Source organism: Bufo gargarizans, chromosome 5 (assembly GCF_014858855.1).
Source record: "Bufo gargarizans isolate SCDJY-AF-19 chromosome 5, ASM1485885v1, whole genome shotgun sequence".
Taxonomy (NCBI): domain Eukaryota; kingdom Metazoa; phylum Chordata; class Amphibia; order Anura; family Bufonidae; genus Bufo; species Bufo gargarizans.
In genome coordinates, this window is record NC_058084.1 from 57,817,595 (window position 1) to 57,833,681 (window position 16,087).

Consider the following 16,087-nt stretch of genomic DNA (forward strand, 5'->3'; position numbering starts at 1 on the left):
CCATCCACAGTCGGTGATCCCAGCGTACAGCATGCATCAAGCTGCGCCCGATGATATCTCTAGATCCACTGCCAGCCAAAGTCAAAGTCAGGCGAGTCAGGTGAGCACCGACACCGATCCTCAAGCCTCGGTCCAACCTTCTCCTTCAGGCCACGGTACCAGGGCGCAGCGGCAGGACACGGCAGGACACAGCAGGGCAGCAGGGCGAACATCCGGCCGTTTAGCATCTCAACATTTTCCCTGCTTCGGTCGGATCTCAGTGGACCGTGCAGGGGGACGCAGAACAGCGGCGGAGGCCAGAACGCCGAGACGCCGAGACGAAGTGAGGAGGTGGGCGGTACCCATGCGGACGCGCGGCACGTCTACGCAGCCGCTTGCTACGTCATACCGCTACGCTGAAAGCATCTGAACGTTCTCTATTTAATAACTTCCTGCTAGGCGATTGCGGATTAATTATGCAGTAGAAGCCGTGGCTGTGCTGATCCAAACTCCCAGCTCCTCTAGGCTGGACTTCCAAATACCCTGCCCACCAGCTGTAGCCACACAGTTTAGAAGGTAATATCCCTGTGACCCCACAAATGTGTCTGCCCTAGGGGGGCCGCGGATGGGTGGGTTGCTTTGTGCCTTGTTTCTACATTTTTCATTACAACCTGTTACAATGTCCCCATGACAGCAACAGTTTCCTTTACACAAGTCACAGTATCCCTTAAGTTAGGCATAACTCTGTCAGTGTTCCCATGAGTGGGACTGAAATTGTTGAAGATTTGAGCTCTGAAGTCTGTAGGATTGTGAATACAGCTCTGGAGTATAACACAGATTGTAACTCACAATGTAACTGCCTATGTACAACATAGGTAATGTCATGTACTGTATGTGCACAGTGACTCATCCAGCAGAATAGTGAGTGCAGCTCTGGAATATAATACAGGATGTAACTCAGGATCAGTACAGGAGAAGTAATGTAATGTATGCACACAGTGACTCCACCAGCAGAATAGTGAGTGCAGCTCTGGAGTATAATACAGGATGCAACTCAGGATCAGTACAGGATAAGTAATGTAATGTATGCACACAGTGACTGCACCAGCAGAATAGTGAGTGCAGCTCTGGAGTATAATACAGGATGTAACCCAGGATCAGTATAGGATAAGTAATGCAATGTATGTACACAGTGACTCCACCAGCAGAATAATGAGTGCAGCTCTGGAGTATAATACAGGATGCAACTCAGGATCAGTACAGGATAAGTAATGTATGCACACAGTGACTGCACCAGCAGAATAATGAGTGCAGCTCTGGAGTATAATACAGGAGGTAACTCAGGATCAGTACAGGAGAAGTAATGTAATGTATGTACACACTGACTGCACCAGCAGAATAGTGAGTGCATCTCTAGAGTATAATACAGGATGTAACTCAGGATCACTACAGGATAAGTAATGTATGCACACAGTGACTCCACCAGCAGAATAGTGAGTGCAGCTCTGGAGTATAATACAGGATGTAACTCCGGATCAGTACAGGATAAGTAATGTAATGTATGTACACAGTGACTGCACCGGCAGAATAGTGAGTGCTGCTCTGGAGTATAATACAGGATATAACTCTGGATCAGTACAGGATATGTAATGTAATGTATGTACACAGTGACTGCACCAGCAGAATAGTGAGTGCAGCTCTGGAGTATAATAGAGGATGTAACTCAGGATAAGTACAGGATAAGTAATGTATGTACACAGTGACTCCCCCAGCAGAATAGTGAGTGCAGCTCTGGAGTATAATTCAGGATGTAACTCGGGAACAGTACAGGATAAGTAATGTAATGTATGTACACAGTGACTGCACCAGCAGAATAGTGAGTGCTGCTCTGGAGTATAATACAGGCTATAACTCTGGATCAGTACAGGATATGTAATGTAATGTATGTACACAGTGACTGCACCAGCAGAATAGTGAGTGCAGCTCTGGAGTATAATAGAGGATGTAACTCAGGATCAGTACAGGATAAGTAATGTAATGTATGTACACAATGACTCCACCAGCAGAATAGTGAGTGCTGCTCTGGAGTATAATACAGGATGTAACTCAGCAACAGTACAGGATATGTAATGTAATGTATGTACACAGTGACTGCACCAGCAGAATAGTGAGTGCAGCTCTGGAGTATAATAAAGGATGTAACTCAGGATCAGTACAGGATAAGTAATGTAATGTATGTACACAATGACTCCACCAGCAGAATAGTGAGTGCACCTCTGGAGTATAATACAGGATGTAACTCAGGACCAGGGCAGGATAAGTAATGTAATGTATGTACACAGTGACTGCACCAGCAGAATAGTGAGTGCAGCTCTGGAGTATAATAGAGGATGTAACTCAGGATAAGTACAGGATAAGTAATGTATGTACACAGTGACTCCCCCAGCAGAATAGTGAGTGCAGCTCTGGAGTATAACACAGGATGTAACTCAGGACCAGTGCAGGATAAGTAATGTAATGTATGTATACAGTGACTGCACCAGCAGAATAGTGAGTGCAGCTCTGGAGTATAATAGAGCAGTGTTTCCCAACCAGTGTGCCTCCAGCTGTTGCAAAACTACAACTCCCAGCATGCCCGCACAGCCAAAGGCTGTCCAGGCATGCTGGGAGTTGTAGTTTTGCAACAGCTGGAGGCACACTGGTTGGGAAACACTGTAATAGAGGATGTAACTCAGGATAAGTACAGGATAAGTAATGTATGTACACAGTGACTCCCCCAGCAGAATAGTGAGTGCAGCTCTGGAGTATAATACAGGATGTAACCCAGGATCAGTACAGGATAAGTAATGTAATGTATGTACACAGTGACTCCATCAGCAGAATAGTGAGTGCAGCTCTGGAGTATAATACAGGATGTAACTCAGGATCAGTACAGGATAAGTAATGTATGTACACAGTGACTGCACCAGCAGAATAGTGAGTGCAGCTCCGGAGTATAATACAGGATGTAACTCAGGATCAGTACAGGATAAGTAATGTAATGTATGTACACAGTGACTGCACCAGCCGAATAGTGAGTGCAGCTCTGGAGCATAATACAGGATGTAACTCAGGATCAGTACAGGATAAGTAATGTCATGTATGTACACAGTGACTGCACCAGCAGAATAGTGAGTGCAGCTCTGGAGCATAGTACAGGATGTAACTTAGGATAAGTACAGGATAAATAGTGTAAACCTGCACCTACAGATTTATAGATTTTTCTGTGGCATAATTTGCCTACTAGTTTATGGTCATTAACAGTATTTAAATTATCAGGCTGAATGGTCTCACATCTCACTGTAGCCCCTGGTTCATTCTCTACCTAGAACATTTTATTATTAATAAGTATATCATCTATAATACAATACGTTAGATGCTGTGCATTCTAGCCTCTCCACTCTGCTGTTCATGTATGTTTTGAAATATTGGAAGCCACTGCCAGCAGATTTCTGAAAGCACCTCTGGATGTGAGTATGCTCGTACTATGCAACATACTGTAATGTAAAATCAATGCTGCAAGGTTATTTATTATTTTAAAATAGGTATTGATTACAGGTTGTCACTTATTTCTGCCATTGCTGTAAAATAATTAATTTTCCACTTAAAAGAAAACTGCTGTCTAGTGGGGACACTGAGCAGAAGCTTGACAGTTTGTAAAGGCTAATTACATTTTTCCATTCCATATATTTTGCCTAAAATGACATTGTTTCATGTACGCGCTGCTGTTTTTCATTAATATAACAACTTATTGATATAAAAGTCTGTAAATATTCAGTTTATTTTTTTTTTAGGCCAAAGCTGCTGCTGCTGCAGCAGGCACGACTCCAGGACCACCGCCAGCAGCTCAGGATGGTGAGTATACAGATACAAATATATGTGTCATAATAACCAATTTTCATAGTCTTAAAATGTAATTGTAATTTTTGCTTCTAATATGTAGGGACAGTGATAGGAAATGTTTTTGTAATATACGGTACTTTACAGCTCATTAACACGACTGTATGGCCACGGTCCACAATGCATGGGCACTGGCCACGTGAATCCCGCATGGGTCCTGCGGTGCGGACTCATTGATTTGATAGGATCCACTATCTGCTAAATATGGCAAAAGACAGGACATGTCCTATCTTTTTTCTGTATTTTGCGGATCGCGAACTCATTCAAGTCAATGGGTCTGCATCTACAGCACGGAGATCACATGGCTGGTGCCCGTGTATTGCGGCACCACAACCATACGGTCATGTGAATGAGCCCTAAATAAGTTTTGCTAGGGAAAGTCTGTCTTCATAGTTCAGCACAGTGCAGTACTGAACTGTGAAGACTCTGCAGCTGTATTTTTACACTCCATAAATATGTCCAAGCCCCTGTTTTAGTGATTTCACCATCACAACCTCCTCTAGCAGAAAGCTCCATAGTCTTCATTCTATGTTGATGTAGAAAGCTTACTTTCCTCTAGATGTAATGTAGAGGATGTCCCCTTGTAATTGTTCCAGTCCTGGTTATAATACTCCACTATCTTCTCTGTTTGGTATTCCTATCAGCCTATCATTATTATTCAGAGTCCTATGTGCTGTCAACATAGCTACCATAGCATAGAAAACATTCTAGAAATGTTTGACACTTATGGGTTTATTATCCGCAGCCCCGAAGGCTTCAAAGACGAAAGGGCATGTCACATTGTTGATTGACGATGAGCAGGATAAAAAGAAGAAAGATGGCAAAAAGGGACTGGATGTGGTTAAACCGAAGCCAAAAGAAGAAGGGCCGAAACTCGCAACATTGCAGGTGACCTAGAGAAAATGACTTATCTGATCAAGTCTTCCATGGGAACACGGTGGTATTGTTCAACAAGCAAAAATACCAATTTAGCGGTTGGATAAACCTCTTTGACATGCAAAGAAAAGTCCCATAATGTGCCTAGTCTTTTAATGACCCAGTATCCCTATACAAGAAGCCCAATATTAGTGTGCCCGTGCTTTGTAGGCCATGTCACTGGTGTCCAGTGGTCCAGTGTCCAATCTCCTGTTATCCAGCTACTCAATATCACAATACTTTGGGGGCTGGAGTCACACATGCAGCTCTAAGTGTGTTTTTTTATTCTGTTTTTTTTTTTTTTTTACCACAGAAAACAGATTAAAAAGGAATAAAAATAGAAAAGAAGGACTTCTCCTTCTCCTTCCTGCTGGATCCACTTCTGCACAAGTGATTCCAGCCTACCGGAACTCCCCACTGCTCTTTGTGGCAAAGCTGGCCATACACATAAGAGGGCATGCGGCCAATCATTTGTTCTACTGACACCTATCTCCCTTGTCCTAAACACTCAAGTGTGCTTATTTGTTAGGGGAGATCTACTAATGCCAAACACTGACAATGACTTGGGACTGTCAGGCCCAAAAATGTCTTAGAATCCTGGGTATACCACCAAAATGGGCAGGAGCCAACACCATTAACAGTATCTAATGTGTATCAGCAGCTTTACAAAGCAGAAAGGAGCAACTGCCATCTGATGGCTGCTCTATGTTTGGCCCTGGGACTACGCACTTTTTTCTGGTATCTTTTACCTTCTCGATGTTCATTGTGTGTTCACTTGGCTTTCGCATGTGTCCACCTAGGAGGGAAATAGAACAGTGCCATAGGAGATGCCATATCATTGAGCATTATTATTCTCCTCTCAATTCATTATTTGGCCATGTTTTTCTGCATCAGATATATGATGGGGAGCTGGAGAGTGAATTTCAGAACTTTGAAGACTGGGTGAGAACATTTGAACTCTTGAGAGGCAAAGCCAACGACGAGGACCATAGTGTCCACGATAACAGGATTATTGGTAAATTTAAGGTAAGTAGTTTACACAAATTTAGGGTCCATTCACACGTCTGTTGTTTCTTTCCTGATCTGTTCCGTTTTTTGCGGAACAGATCTGGACCAGATCTGGACCCATTCATTTTCAATGGGTCCTGAAAAAAATCGGACAGCACAATGTCTGATTTTTTTTCAGGACCCATTGAAAATGAATGGGTCCAGATCTGGTCCAGATCTGTTCCGCAAAAAATGGAACAGATCAGGAAAGAAACAACGGACGTGTAAATGGACCCTTACTCTCATTTTTGTAAGACATTCAAGATCCCCTGAAGGTGGACCCATTGTGTGCACACATTACATGGTCAGCCGTTCATTTGAAGTAATGCTGCTTTTTCTCTGCAAGGAAATGTACAGGCAGAAGCAGGCTTAATAGCTGGCCACGGGGGCTCTGAAGCTGGACCTATGGTGATCCGATAGTTGAAATCACAGTTTCAACTGAAAAAACCTTTAAAGGGGGTTTTCTCACCTGAAACATTGGGGGCATACCAATAGGATATACCACCAATTTCAGATAGGTGCCGGTTAGACTTATCTAGAACCAAGCTTTCAAAGAGAGCAAGAGCACACCGATAGAAATCAATTTTTGGGGGCACCACACATGTGCCGTGAGGTCTTGTTCTCTTTGGGAGCTTTGTGCTAGAGATAGGTGAGGGTCCTAGAGGTGGGACCCGCACCTATCTGACATTGTTGACATTTCCTAGAGATACGTATGCCACCAAGATTCCAGAGGAGACAACCCCTTTAAGTGCCATGATTGAGTGAGTTTTTACTGTCTTTCTTTTTTGGGTTGCCATCCATCTTGTTGTGGGTGGTTTTCTTTTACCTATTTTCCATTGGACACGGTTTCTTATAAAGCAACATTCACATTGTGTTTTGTCTGTTGGAGGATTACCCAATGTATGCCTCCAACAGACATGGTATACCTCCATGGGCATATAGTGGCATCTGTTGCTCATAGGCTTCCATTGTGAAAAAAAAAACCACACATCATGTAGTATACACTTTTTTAGTGGATGCCTCTGTATGTAATAGGTCACCCCTCTAATGAAATGTGAGAATGTATATTAGTGGGATTTTTATAGAATTTCTATGAATTTGAATACTCATACTACTATCTTTCTGAATCTAAGGGTTGTTTCAGCATATATAAAAGCATGGATGATCTCTCAAGCTCTATGGATACCCGACAATTGAAAATTATTCAGGGAATTCCTCCAAATCATTCTGTAAAGGTTCTCATCCGGGTCTATATTGTTGCTGTAAGTTACTTCGTAATGAAGCAAGAAAATATTTAGAGATGGAAACATGCACATGTCATATTGCTACTACCCCCACTGTACTGTATATTAGGGATAGTTCAGCACTGTATGGTGGTATTTCTTCATGTTGTATGGTGGTTTTACTTGAACACTGATGGTGGCATGACTTGAACACTGTATGGTGGTATTCAATGTTGTATGGAGGTACTGCTTGAACATTGTATAGTGGTTTTACTTGAAAATTGTATGGTGGTATTACTTGAACATTGTATGGTTGTATTACTTGAATATTGTATGCTGGTATGACTTCAAAACTGTATGGTGGGGTTACATAAACATTATATAGTGGTATCACTTGAACATACTATTGTTGTATTACTTGAACACTGTATGGTGGTATCACTTGAACATAGTATGTTGGTATTACTTGAACATAGTATGTTGGTATTACTTGAACATAGTATGTTGGTATTACTTGAACATAGTATGTTGGTATTACTTGAACATAGTATGTTGGTATTACTTGAACATAGTATGTTGGTATTACTTGAACATAGTATGTTGGTATTACTTGAACATAGTATGTTGGTATTACTTGAACATAGTATGGTGGTATTACTTGAACATAGTATGGTGGTATTACTTGAACACTGTATGGTGGTATTACTTGAACACTGTATGGTGGTATTACTTGAACACTGTATGGTGGTATTACTTGAACACTGTATGGTGGTATCACTTGAACATAGTATGGTGGTATCACTTGAACATAGTATGGTGGTATCACTTGAACATAGTATGGTGGTATTACTTGAACATAGTATGGTGGTATTACTTGAACATTGTATGGTGGTATTACTTGAACATTGTATGGTGGTATTACTTGAACATTGTATGGTGGTAACACTTGAACATGGTATTGTAGCATTTAGGCATTATGTGGTATTGCTTGGGAACCATACACTATTTTATTTTTCTTGCATATGGTAAAGGTAGTACTGTATAGCGTCGTTACTTAGGCATCTGTATGAAATTTGTCTGAAGTAAGTATATGATTAGGCACTGTATGGTATAGTTATTGGTACACTGAAAACCAGTGCATTATATGGAAGCAGGCCAACACAGGGTACGGCACAGGTCTATGAGCTCTTTGAGCTCTTACATTTCCATCTGTGCAGCAATGCCATACTGTATTTCATAGACAGTCATCCATACTTCTTACATTGGTATGCTGAAGACAGCATACCAATACATTTCATGATTACTAGTGACTATAGGTAGTCTATAATAACTCATATTGTCTTTACTAGGGATTTAACCTCAGCCCGGCTGATCCAGATGGGAAATCCGATCCATACATTGTCCTGCGACTGGGAAAGACGGAAATCAAAGATCGAGACAATTATATTCCCAAGCAACTGAATCCAGTATTTGGACGGTAAGCAGTTCTCATATAGAACACTACGTATGTCTCAAAGGAACATTTTAATCTTATATAAGCCCCTATTAAATCTTAATAACATTGAATTCAGTGGGGGCACAGCCACGACTCATGGGGCTCCACTCTACAAAGACATCCTTGACCTTTTAGTGGTCTACTCTACATTTCACGGTGTAATGCCTTTCTTCATTCTCTTTTCTTGCCTCTCACCTTGGGGGATCCTTTAAAGGGGTTTTCTGTGATTTTTAATATTGAGGATGACCTATCCTCAGGATATCTGATATATCTGATCGGTGGTGGCATCCCCGTCGATCAACTGGTGGGAGGGGCTGAGGCTCTCAGGTGCTGCATCCTCTTCCTCAACCTCAACCTGTGAGGTCATGTACATTGGTCACATGGCCTTTATGCAGTTAATTCCCATTGGAATGGGATTCAAAGGCAACAGAGCTGCTCACTGAGCCACTGTGCTAATTAGCCATTATCCCCAAGGCTATCCACTTCTGGCCATACATGTCCCCTCCATGGCCAGCTAAGTAATACAATGGGAGTAGAAGCTGCTCTTACATAGTGGTTATTTATTGTGGCTTATAGAGGAGACTCCCTACTCTATAATTTCTTATGGTACCTATAGGTGGCACTAAAGAGAGAGTTGTCTTCCTTCTGGAGGAGAGCTTGTTTGCATACTTTTCCCAGGAAGCAGCGCCTGTGAGACTCTCTTCAAGAGCTGGATCTCTGTAAGGAGACCCAGTACCCCCGAAACCTCCATATTCCCTCATACAATATATATTATGGGGAGGGGGTGCCATTGTGAAGCAACCACTCTAAGGCTGAAAATAAGTTCCCAAAGAGAACAAGAGCGCACCGCACATGAGCATTCATTTCCATGGGTGTGCTGAAATAAGCCGAACAGTGCGCTCGGCTATCTTCGGAAGTTCCATAGAAATGAATGGTGAGTGGCCACTGCAGCAGTGTAGACGGGTCCAAATTGATAGAAGGCAATTACAATCACTAAGGCTATGGAGCATAAGCATGGTGGAACAAATTAAATTAGTGTTAGCGTAATCCCTTTTTGTTGTTTAGATTGTTACTCCCATCCCATCAAGTAGGCGGGGACAGCAGAAGTGAGCGTGGCATGCAGTACTGTAGTGCAGCATAGAATACCACGCCAGCAGAACCAAATATCCCGGTGCAGCACAATATACTGCCTCAGCAGAAGCAAATACCACATTGCAGCTGTCTTCACCACAGTATTCAACTGTATTACCATCCTAAGGACGGTTATACAGTTGACTTCAGGAGAGCACCTGCACCAGGTGCATAAGTACTCCATTAATTAATACTTAGAGTTCCAGATTGTTATGTGCCCACCTGGTTACCACAAGGGGGGTTCAGGTGGCCCCCTGGGCATCGGACCACCAGGAAATTTCCCTGCAGGGTCTGTGGCCAGTCCACCACTGTGTATGCACATGTGCCATACGTTTCGTTTTTTATGGGATTCAGTGGGCGATGAATGCTACCATTTACATTAGACTTTACATTTGGCGCTGGGAGATTTCCATGATATAAACTCCGAACAGAAAGCCCAAAAGCAGTATGCAAATAGCATAACGTGATGGTGTCTCTTCATAAATGGGACACTCGATAAGAACGCGTACTGTAGTAAATCTCTGTTACACTATGCAAAGCTAACCAAGAAATAGACCAATCTCTACCCTCTTCATCTTCTTCCCCAGATCATTTGAAATCCAAGCTACCTTCCCGAATGAATCGCTATTAACCATCGTGATATACGACCATGACCTGATTGGAACAGATGACCTCATCGGTGAGACGAAAATTGATTTGGAAAATCGCTTCTACAGCAGACACCGGGCAACCTGCGGCCTGCAGAGTCAATACGAAATGTAAGATCTGTGCGCGCACCGCGTCAGCACAACTAATGAGGATAAATGTGCCTGGAAAACTGTATCTCGTAGAAAAGTGTAGAAAAATCTAACATAAAACAGACCAGTGCCTTCCACTGTGACCTCCCGGCTCCAAACACATCTCATTGACTTACAGGTTTCCAGGTGCCATCGTAGTCATATCTCAAGTGGTAATAACACATTTAGTAGTGGAGGGAGAAGGGGATACATTTTCTTTAATATATACATTAATCAACCAGAAATCTCAAGTTTCAACCAAAACGTCAAACAACAGTTCTACGTCCTCTTTTATTTTTATTTTTCTGGAGACCTCTGTTTTATCGCCCCCTTTTTCCTCATTCTAGAGGGAATTTCTGGGACTTATTTATGACCTATACGTAGGATAGGTTTTCAATATAAGGCTGTTGGGGGGGGGGGGGGGTCCGACTCCTGCCACCCCACCAATCAGCTGTTTGAAGGGATCACAGAGCTCTGACAACTGCTGAAGCTTCTTCGTTGGCCTGTGACGTCATGTCCATTGGACACATGGTCTTTCTGCAGCTCAGTCCCATTCAGGTGAATGGGATGGAGCTGCAATACCAAACATGGCTACTATACAATGGAAAGCGCGGTGCCTTGTATACAGGGATGCAGCTGCCTGAGGCGAAAACTGAATTGATGCCCCCGCCCCCCCTGCCAAATTCTCAACCAGATCCCTTTCCTCCAGCCTTACTGTTAAAGGCATACTTGGAAAAAATTACATATAGTGCTCCAAAACATACTGGTTAATATAGCGATACATTGCCCAAGGCCTTTCCCTTCCCTTTCCATACCTGGTGCTGCCTGAAGCAGTCGCCTCACCTCGCCTCATTGGCGGTGCACCCCTGCTTGTATACTACAAAGAGTCTACACCGCTCATCCGAGAGCTGCAGAGTCCCTTCAAACCACTGATTGGTGGAGGTGTTGCGAGTCGGCCCTCTTCTGATCAGATAATGATGATGAGGATAGGTCAGGGCTAATGCTGGCCCTACACATCAGATCAATCAGGTCAACCAAATATGCAAATTTTGGTAAAATTGGCCAACAATCAAATGTGTGAGGATTGGGCATGCTGTTTTTTATTTTGTGTAGAGGAAGATAAGCTGCTTGTCTCCTCGGTCATGCCAAAAAAATACATATATATGTAGGTCAAACGAGCATTCATCTGATAGCTGTCTAAATTATACGGCCAACTTTAGGCTACTTTGTCTCTGAGCGTGTGTGAGTAAGTGAAATTAAGCCACCCCCTTTCCAACATGTCACCCTAGAACTTAGAAAAGCCTCTGTTTTTCTGTCAAATTTCTACAAAACTAAAGCTTCTAGATCCCTCTGCAAACTATCTAATAGATAAGTGTTTGCTGCCTTTTGTATTATTTTCATATTCATTTCTAGGTTTAATTCCCCTTTAAATTAATGGGCAATTCCAATCACTAAGGCTATGGGGGATGAGCATTGTGGAAACAAATTAAATTAGTGTTAGCGTAATCCCTTTTTGTTACTCCCATCATGCATCAGGGTTAAGCACTTTTTCCTGGGAGGAGCTTTGTCCGGTGCTCATTGTCACCCCCTGCTGAGTGAGACACAGCATAGAAAAATAATGGATGGGATGTGACGGTGCCATTCTATCCAAGCCTTCCATACGTCCGTCCTTTCACTAAATGATGCCATGTTTTATTTGTAGAGAGGGGTACAATGCCTGGAGGGACAGCACCAAGCCCGCAGAGATACTGACCAAGCTCTGTAAAGACAACAGGCTCCCTGCCCCGGTTTTCCAACCTGGACAGATACAGATTGGAAGCAAGGTTTTTTCAGGGCAAACCGTGTTTGATCAAGACGGTAAGTGCAGGACATCCCTGGTAGAGGTGAGCGTTATCCTCGCAGAAGGATTTCTGGAATAGGAAATTAGCTTGAAGACAAAAAAAAAATTAATCACTTTTCACTTCATGTATTTATTATAAGCCAGGAGTCAGGGGTGTTGCTCCTCGTTTTTACACCACATAACTCCTATGAGAGCCACAATGTCCCTCATACCAGCCACAATGCCCCCACAACAGGTGCAAAGCCTATTATCATAGCCACTATTTCCCCAGTGCAGCCACAATGTTCTTTAAAGAGGACCTGTCGCCTCTCCTGACATGTCTGTTTTAGTAACTACTTGCATTCCCCATGAAATAACAATTCTAGAGCATCTCGATGTTGTGCCATTCCTCTATTATTCCTGCTAGAAGTTTATGAACGAATTTTCAGCAGCTTGTAGTAATGGTCTTACCAGTCAGGGGTGTGGCCCTGCAGTCTGACACAAGCAGCACTGATTGGACAGAGTCAGACACACCCACTAATGGTAACACCCAGCAGTACCCTTACTGCAGACTGCTGGCAATTTATTTGTAAACTTCCAGCAGGAATAATACAGGAATGGCACAACATAGTTGTAAGAATAGATGCTCCATAATTGTTATTACATGGGGAATGCAAGTAATTACTAAGACAGACATGTCAGTAGAGGAGACAGGTCCTGTTTAAAGGGATTTTCTGGTTGTTTAACATTGATGTCCTATCCTCCGGATAGGTCATCAGTATCAGAACGGTTGAGGTCCAAAACCTGGCACCCCAGACCGCGGCACTCCATGAGGCCAAAGACGTCACATTCATCGGTCACGTGGCCTGGGTGCCTCTCAGTCCCATTCAAGTGAATGGGGCTGAGTTTCGTACCAAGCACAGCCGCTATATAATGGATGATGCAATGCTGGGTGAGCTGCGAGGAGGCCATGGAGCGCACAGTAGCACCACAGTCTCTTCAAACAGACAACCGGCGGGGGTGTCAGGCATCAGACCCCCACCGATCAACCGTATTGATGACTTTTCCTGAGGACAGGTAAACAAAATTAAGCACCCGAAAAACCTCTTTAGGCCAGCAGGCCCTAGTCCCTTATGCCACAAAGTCCTAACAAGTCGTATGAACAGGGGTTGTCCTGAAAGGAAATCCTCTTAAAGGGAATCTGTCACCTGGTTTGAGCATATTCAGCTGTCACCATTGGCATGTACAATAAACTACCTTCTTTCCTGCAGTGGTCTTCTTTCTTCTTTTCATGGTTTCATTTTGATAAAAAAAGCACTTTTTGTGTTATGCAAATGAACCTCCAAGGTGCCCAGAGGGGCGTTATTCTTCATCTCTTGAGCCCAGTAACGCCCCCCTGCAGTGCCCAGCCCACCTTAATTTCGAGCCCAAGCACGCCTACTCATTATGAAATATCGTCCCACGGCCAAGGTAAATGGCGCCACCCCCTCAGCTACGTCAACTAATACACTTAAGCTACACCCCTGGCTTCTTTCTTTCGCCCGCCGGAAATCTCGCGCAGGCGCAATACCGCCGACTGCCTGCGCCTGTACGATCAAATAGCTCCTGAAGGCAACAGCTTCAAAAGTGTCACTGGGCAGCAAACATGATTAGTGCACACACGCTGTTGACGTCATTCCACCGGAAGTGGAGACAACTGCAGATGAAGCCGATGGTGCCTCCACTTCTGGGTGGAATGATGTCAACAGCGCATGTGCACTAACCTTCGTTGCTTGGGTGTGCAGGTGCTGTGCTTGTTAACAATTGTGCAGCGCTAAACGTGAGGTCTAGCAATGATAATCAAACCTCAAAAAGGTAGGGGCATGTTTGGAGCGCTGGAGGCGTCTGTAGTCAGCACCAGGGGCGTTGCTGGACTGGTGCTCAAACCAGATAAGCCCGCCTCTTGGTGCTCCAATAGCTCATTTGCATAAGAAAAAATCTAAATTTCTCCAAAATGCCGGCACCTAGAAAGACAGGTATCATTTTACTCAGCTAGATCAACCAGGCTGGTCAAATAAGGTTGATCCTGGTGACAGAGCCTCTTTAAAATTTTTGCTGAACTTTAAAAAAAAAAAAATGTCCCAAATGCCTTAAAAATAATCACTTGGAGAAAATGAACAGATGGCTCACTATGAACAATCACGCTAGGTGCTCTGGACAAAAAGAGCCACCCCTTGCTCTTGTTAAAGTAAATGGTAAATGAAGATTGGACCGTCACTCAAAACACCAAGAGAGATGTGGATCCAAACTTATTTATTTAAGCACAATAAAATAAATCGAGTGTATATACTAGCATCAATAGTACAGTTTTATCGATAGAATATCGATTATAAAAAATCGATTACGGTGAATTGATCCAATAAAATCGAATCAAATAAAATACATACATAAAAATACAAATAAAATGCAATATTCTTAATCGATAGTTGCTTGATTTTTTTTCTGGAGACCTAGATATATCTCAATTGAAGTCCCAGTACAATAAACCCATGTATATGGGTGAGTCCCAGTGGAAAATATCAAGCTGTATCCTCAGTGCTTTATATAAGGAGCACAGTTTCGCCTTTTCAGGCCTGCATAGTTAGTCAATACAACCAGCTTTCACGAATAGATATATATTTTTAGTTACTCACAACCTTTTGCGCTGATCGAGAGGTTCTTTGTATGGGAATTATTTCAGGTGGCGTCCCACCATTCACATCCCAATCCAGCAATGTTGGTTTCCCTCTGCAGCAGCTCTCAGGATCTCGTCTCAAAGTCTCATGGGACTTGGTCCGTCTGTAGGTTTTCGTGAGTCAAGCAAAATCACTCTCTTGCATAGTTGGTTTTAGTACATGGCCATGTGTAAATCGCAGTCGAGTTCACGCACAGGTACTCCGACCAGACGCGTTTCGAGATAGCTTATCTCTTCCTCAGTGGGTCAAGAGAACCTCCAAGGTGAGAAAGAGATAAGATATATCTAGGTCTCCAGAAAAAATCGAGCAACTATCGATTAAGAATATTGCATTTTATTTGTATTTTTATGTATGTTTCTCGCCCATTTTCCTTGGGGGACACAGACCTTGGGTATAGCTCAGCTCCCTAGGAGGCGTGACACTAAGTAAAACTGTTAAGCCCCTCCTCCATCAGCTATACCCTCAGCCTGGAGATAGAGGCTACCAGTTTTAGCTTAGTGTCCAAGGAGGCAAGACACCCCCTGCTACTGCAGGGCTGTTTTCTCCTTGTTGTTTTAATTTTTCTCTAATTTTGTTATTTTATTTTTGTTTTTCCTAGGGATACCAGAGACGCATTGGACCTCTCTGTTCTCCCGGGGTTGAGCTGCACCAGTGCCAACGTATTTGCGCTGCTGCCTCCCCCACTGAAGCAATAGGAGGATCTGGGCAGCACTGGCTCCCCTACATCCCGCCAGCTAGGGGGTCGCCCGCACGCCAAGCCCCTCTTCCAGCTTCCTGCCACTGCGGTGCCAGTGGCTGAAGGGGCGACCCTGCTGGAAGGAACTGAGGGTGAAGACAGGTAAGATGGCTTTTTCCAGCCCATTCCCTGTCCCTGTTTGCACTGGGTTTCGGGGGGCACCCGTGATCGACCGCTTCCTGCGCTTCTCATTGAGCGCTCTGTCAGATCTCCCCATCTGCGACTGCTTCCACATCCCCAAGCTGACGTCCGATCCCGCACCTTTCCCCCCACGCTGTTTAGACATCGCATACCTTTGATAGCCCGGCTTACT

The 16,087-nt window shown here is 43.6% G+C and overlaps 1 protein-coding gene across 1 annotated transcript in view; it reads left to right on the top strand.

Moving 5' to 3' along the window:
- Positions 1 to 16,087, top strand: part of FER1L6 (fer-1 like family member 6) — a 230,788-nt gene that overhangs the window by 175,223 nt on the left and 39,478 nt on the right. Inside the window, 7 exon segments of the mRNA XM_044294749.1 lie at positions 3,813 to 3,873; positions 4,664 to 4,806; positions 5,728 to 5,859; positions 7,014 to 7,142; positions 8,453 to 8,580; positions 10,317 to 10,487; positions 12,208 to 12,362. Of these exon segments, the coding sequence (XP_044150684.1) occupies positions 3,813 to 3,873; positions 4,664 to 4,806; positions 5,728 to 5,859; positions 7,014 to 7,142; positions 8,453 to 8,580; positions 10,317 to 10,487; positions 12,208 to 12,362 (919 nt within the window).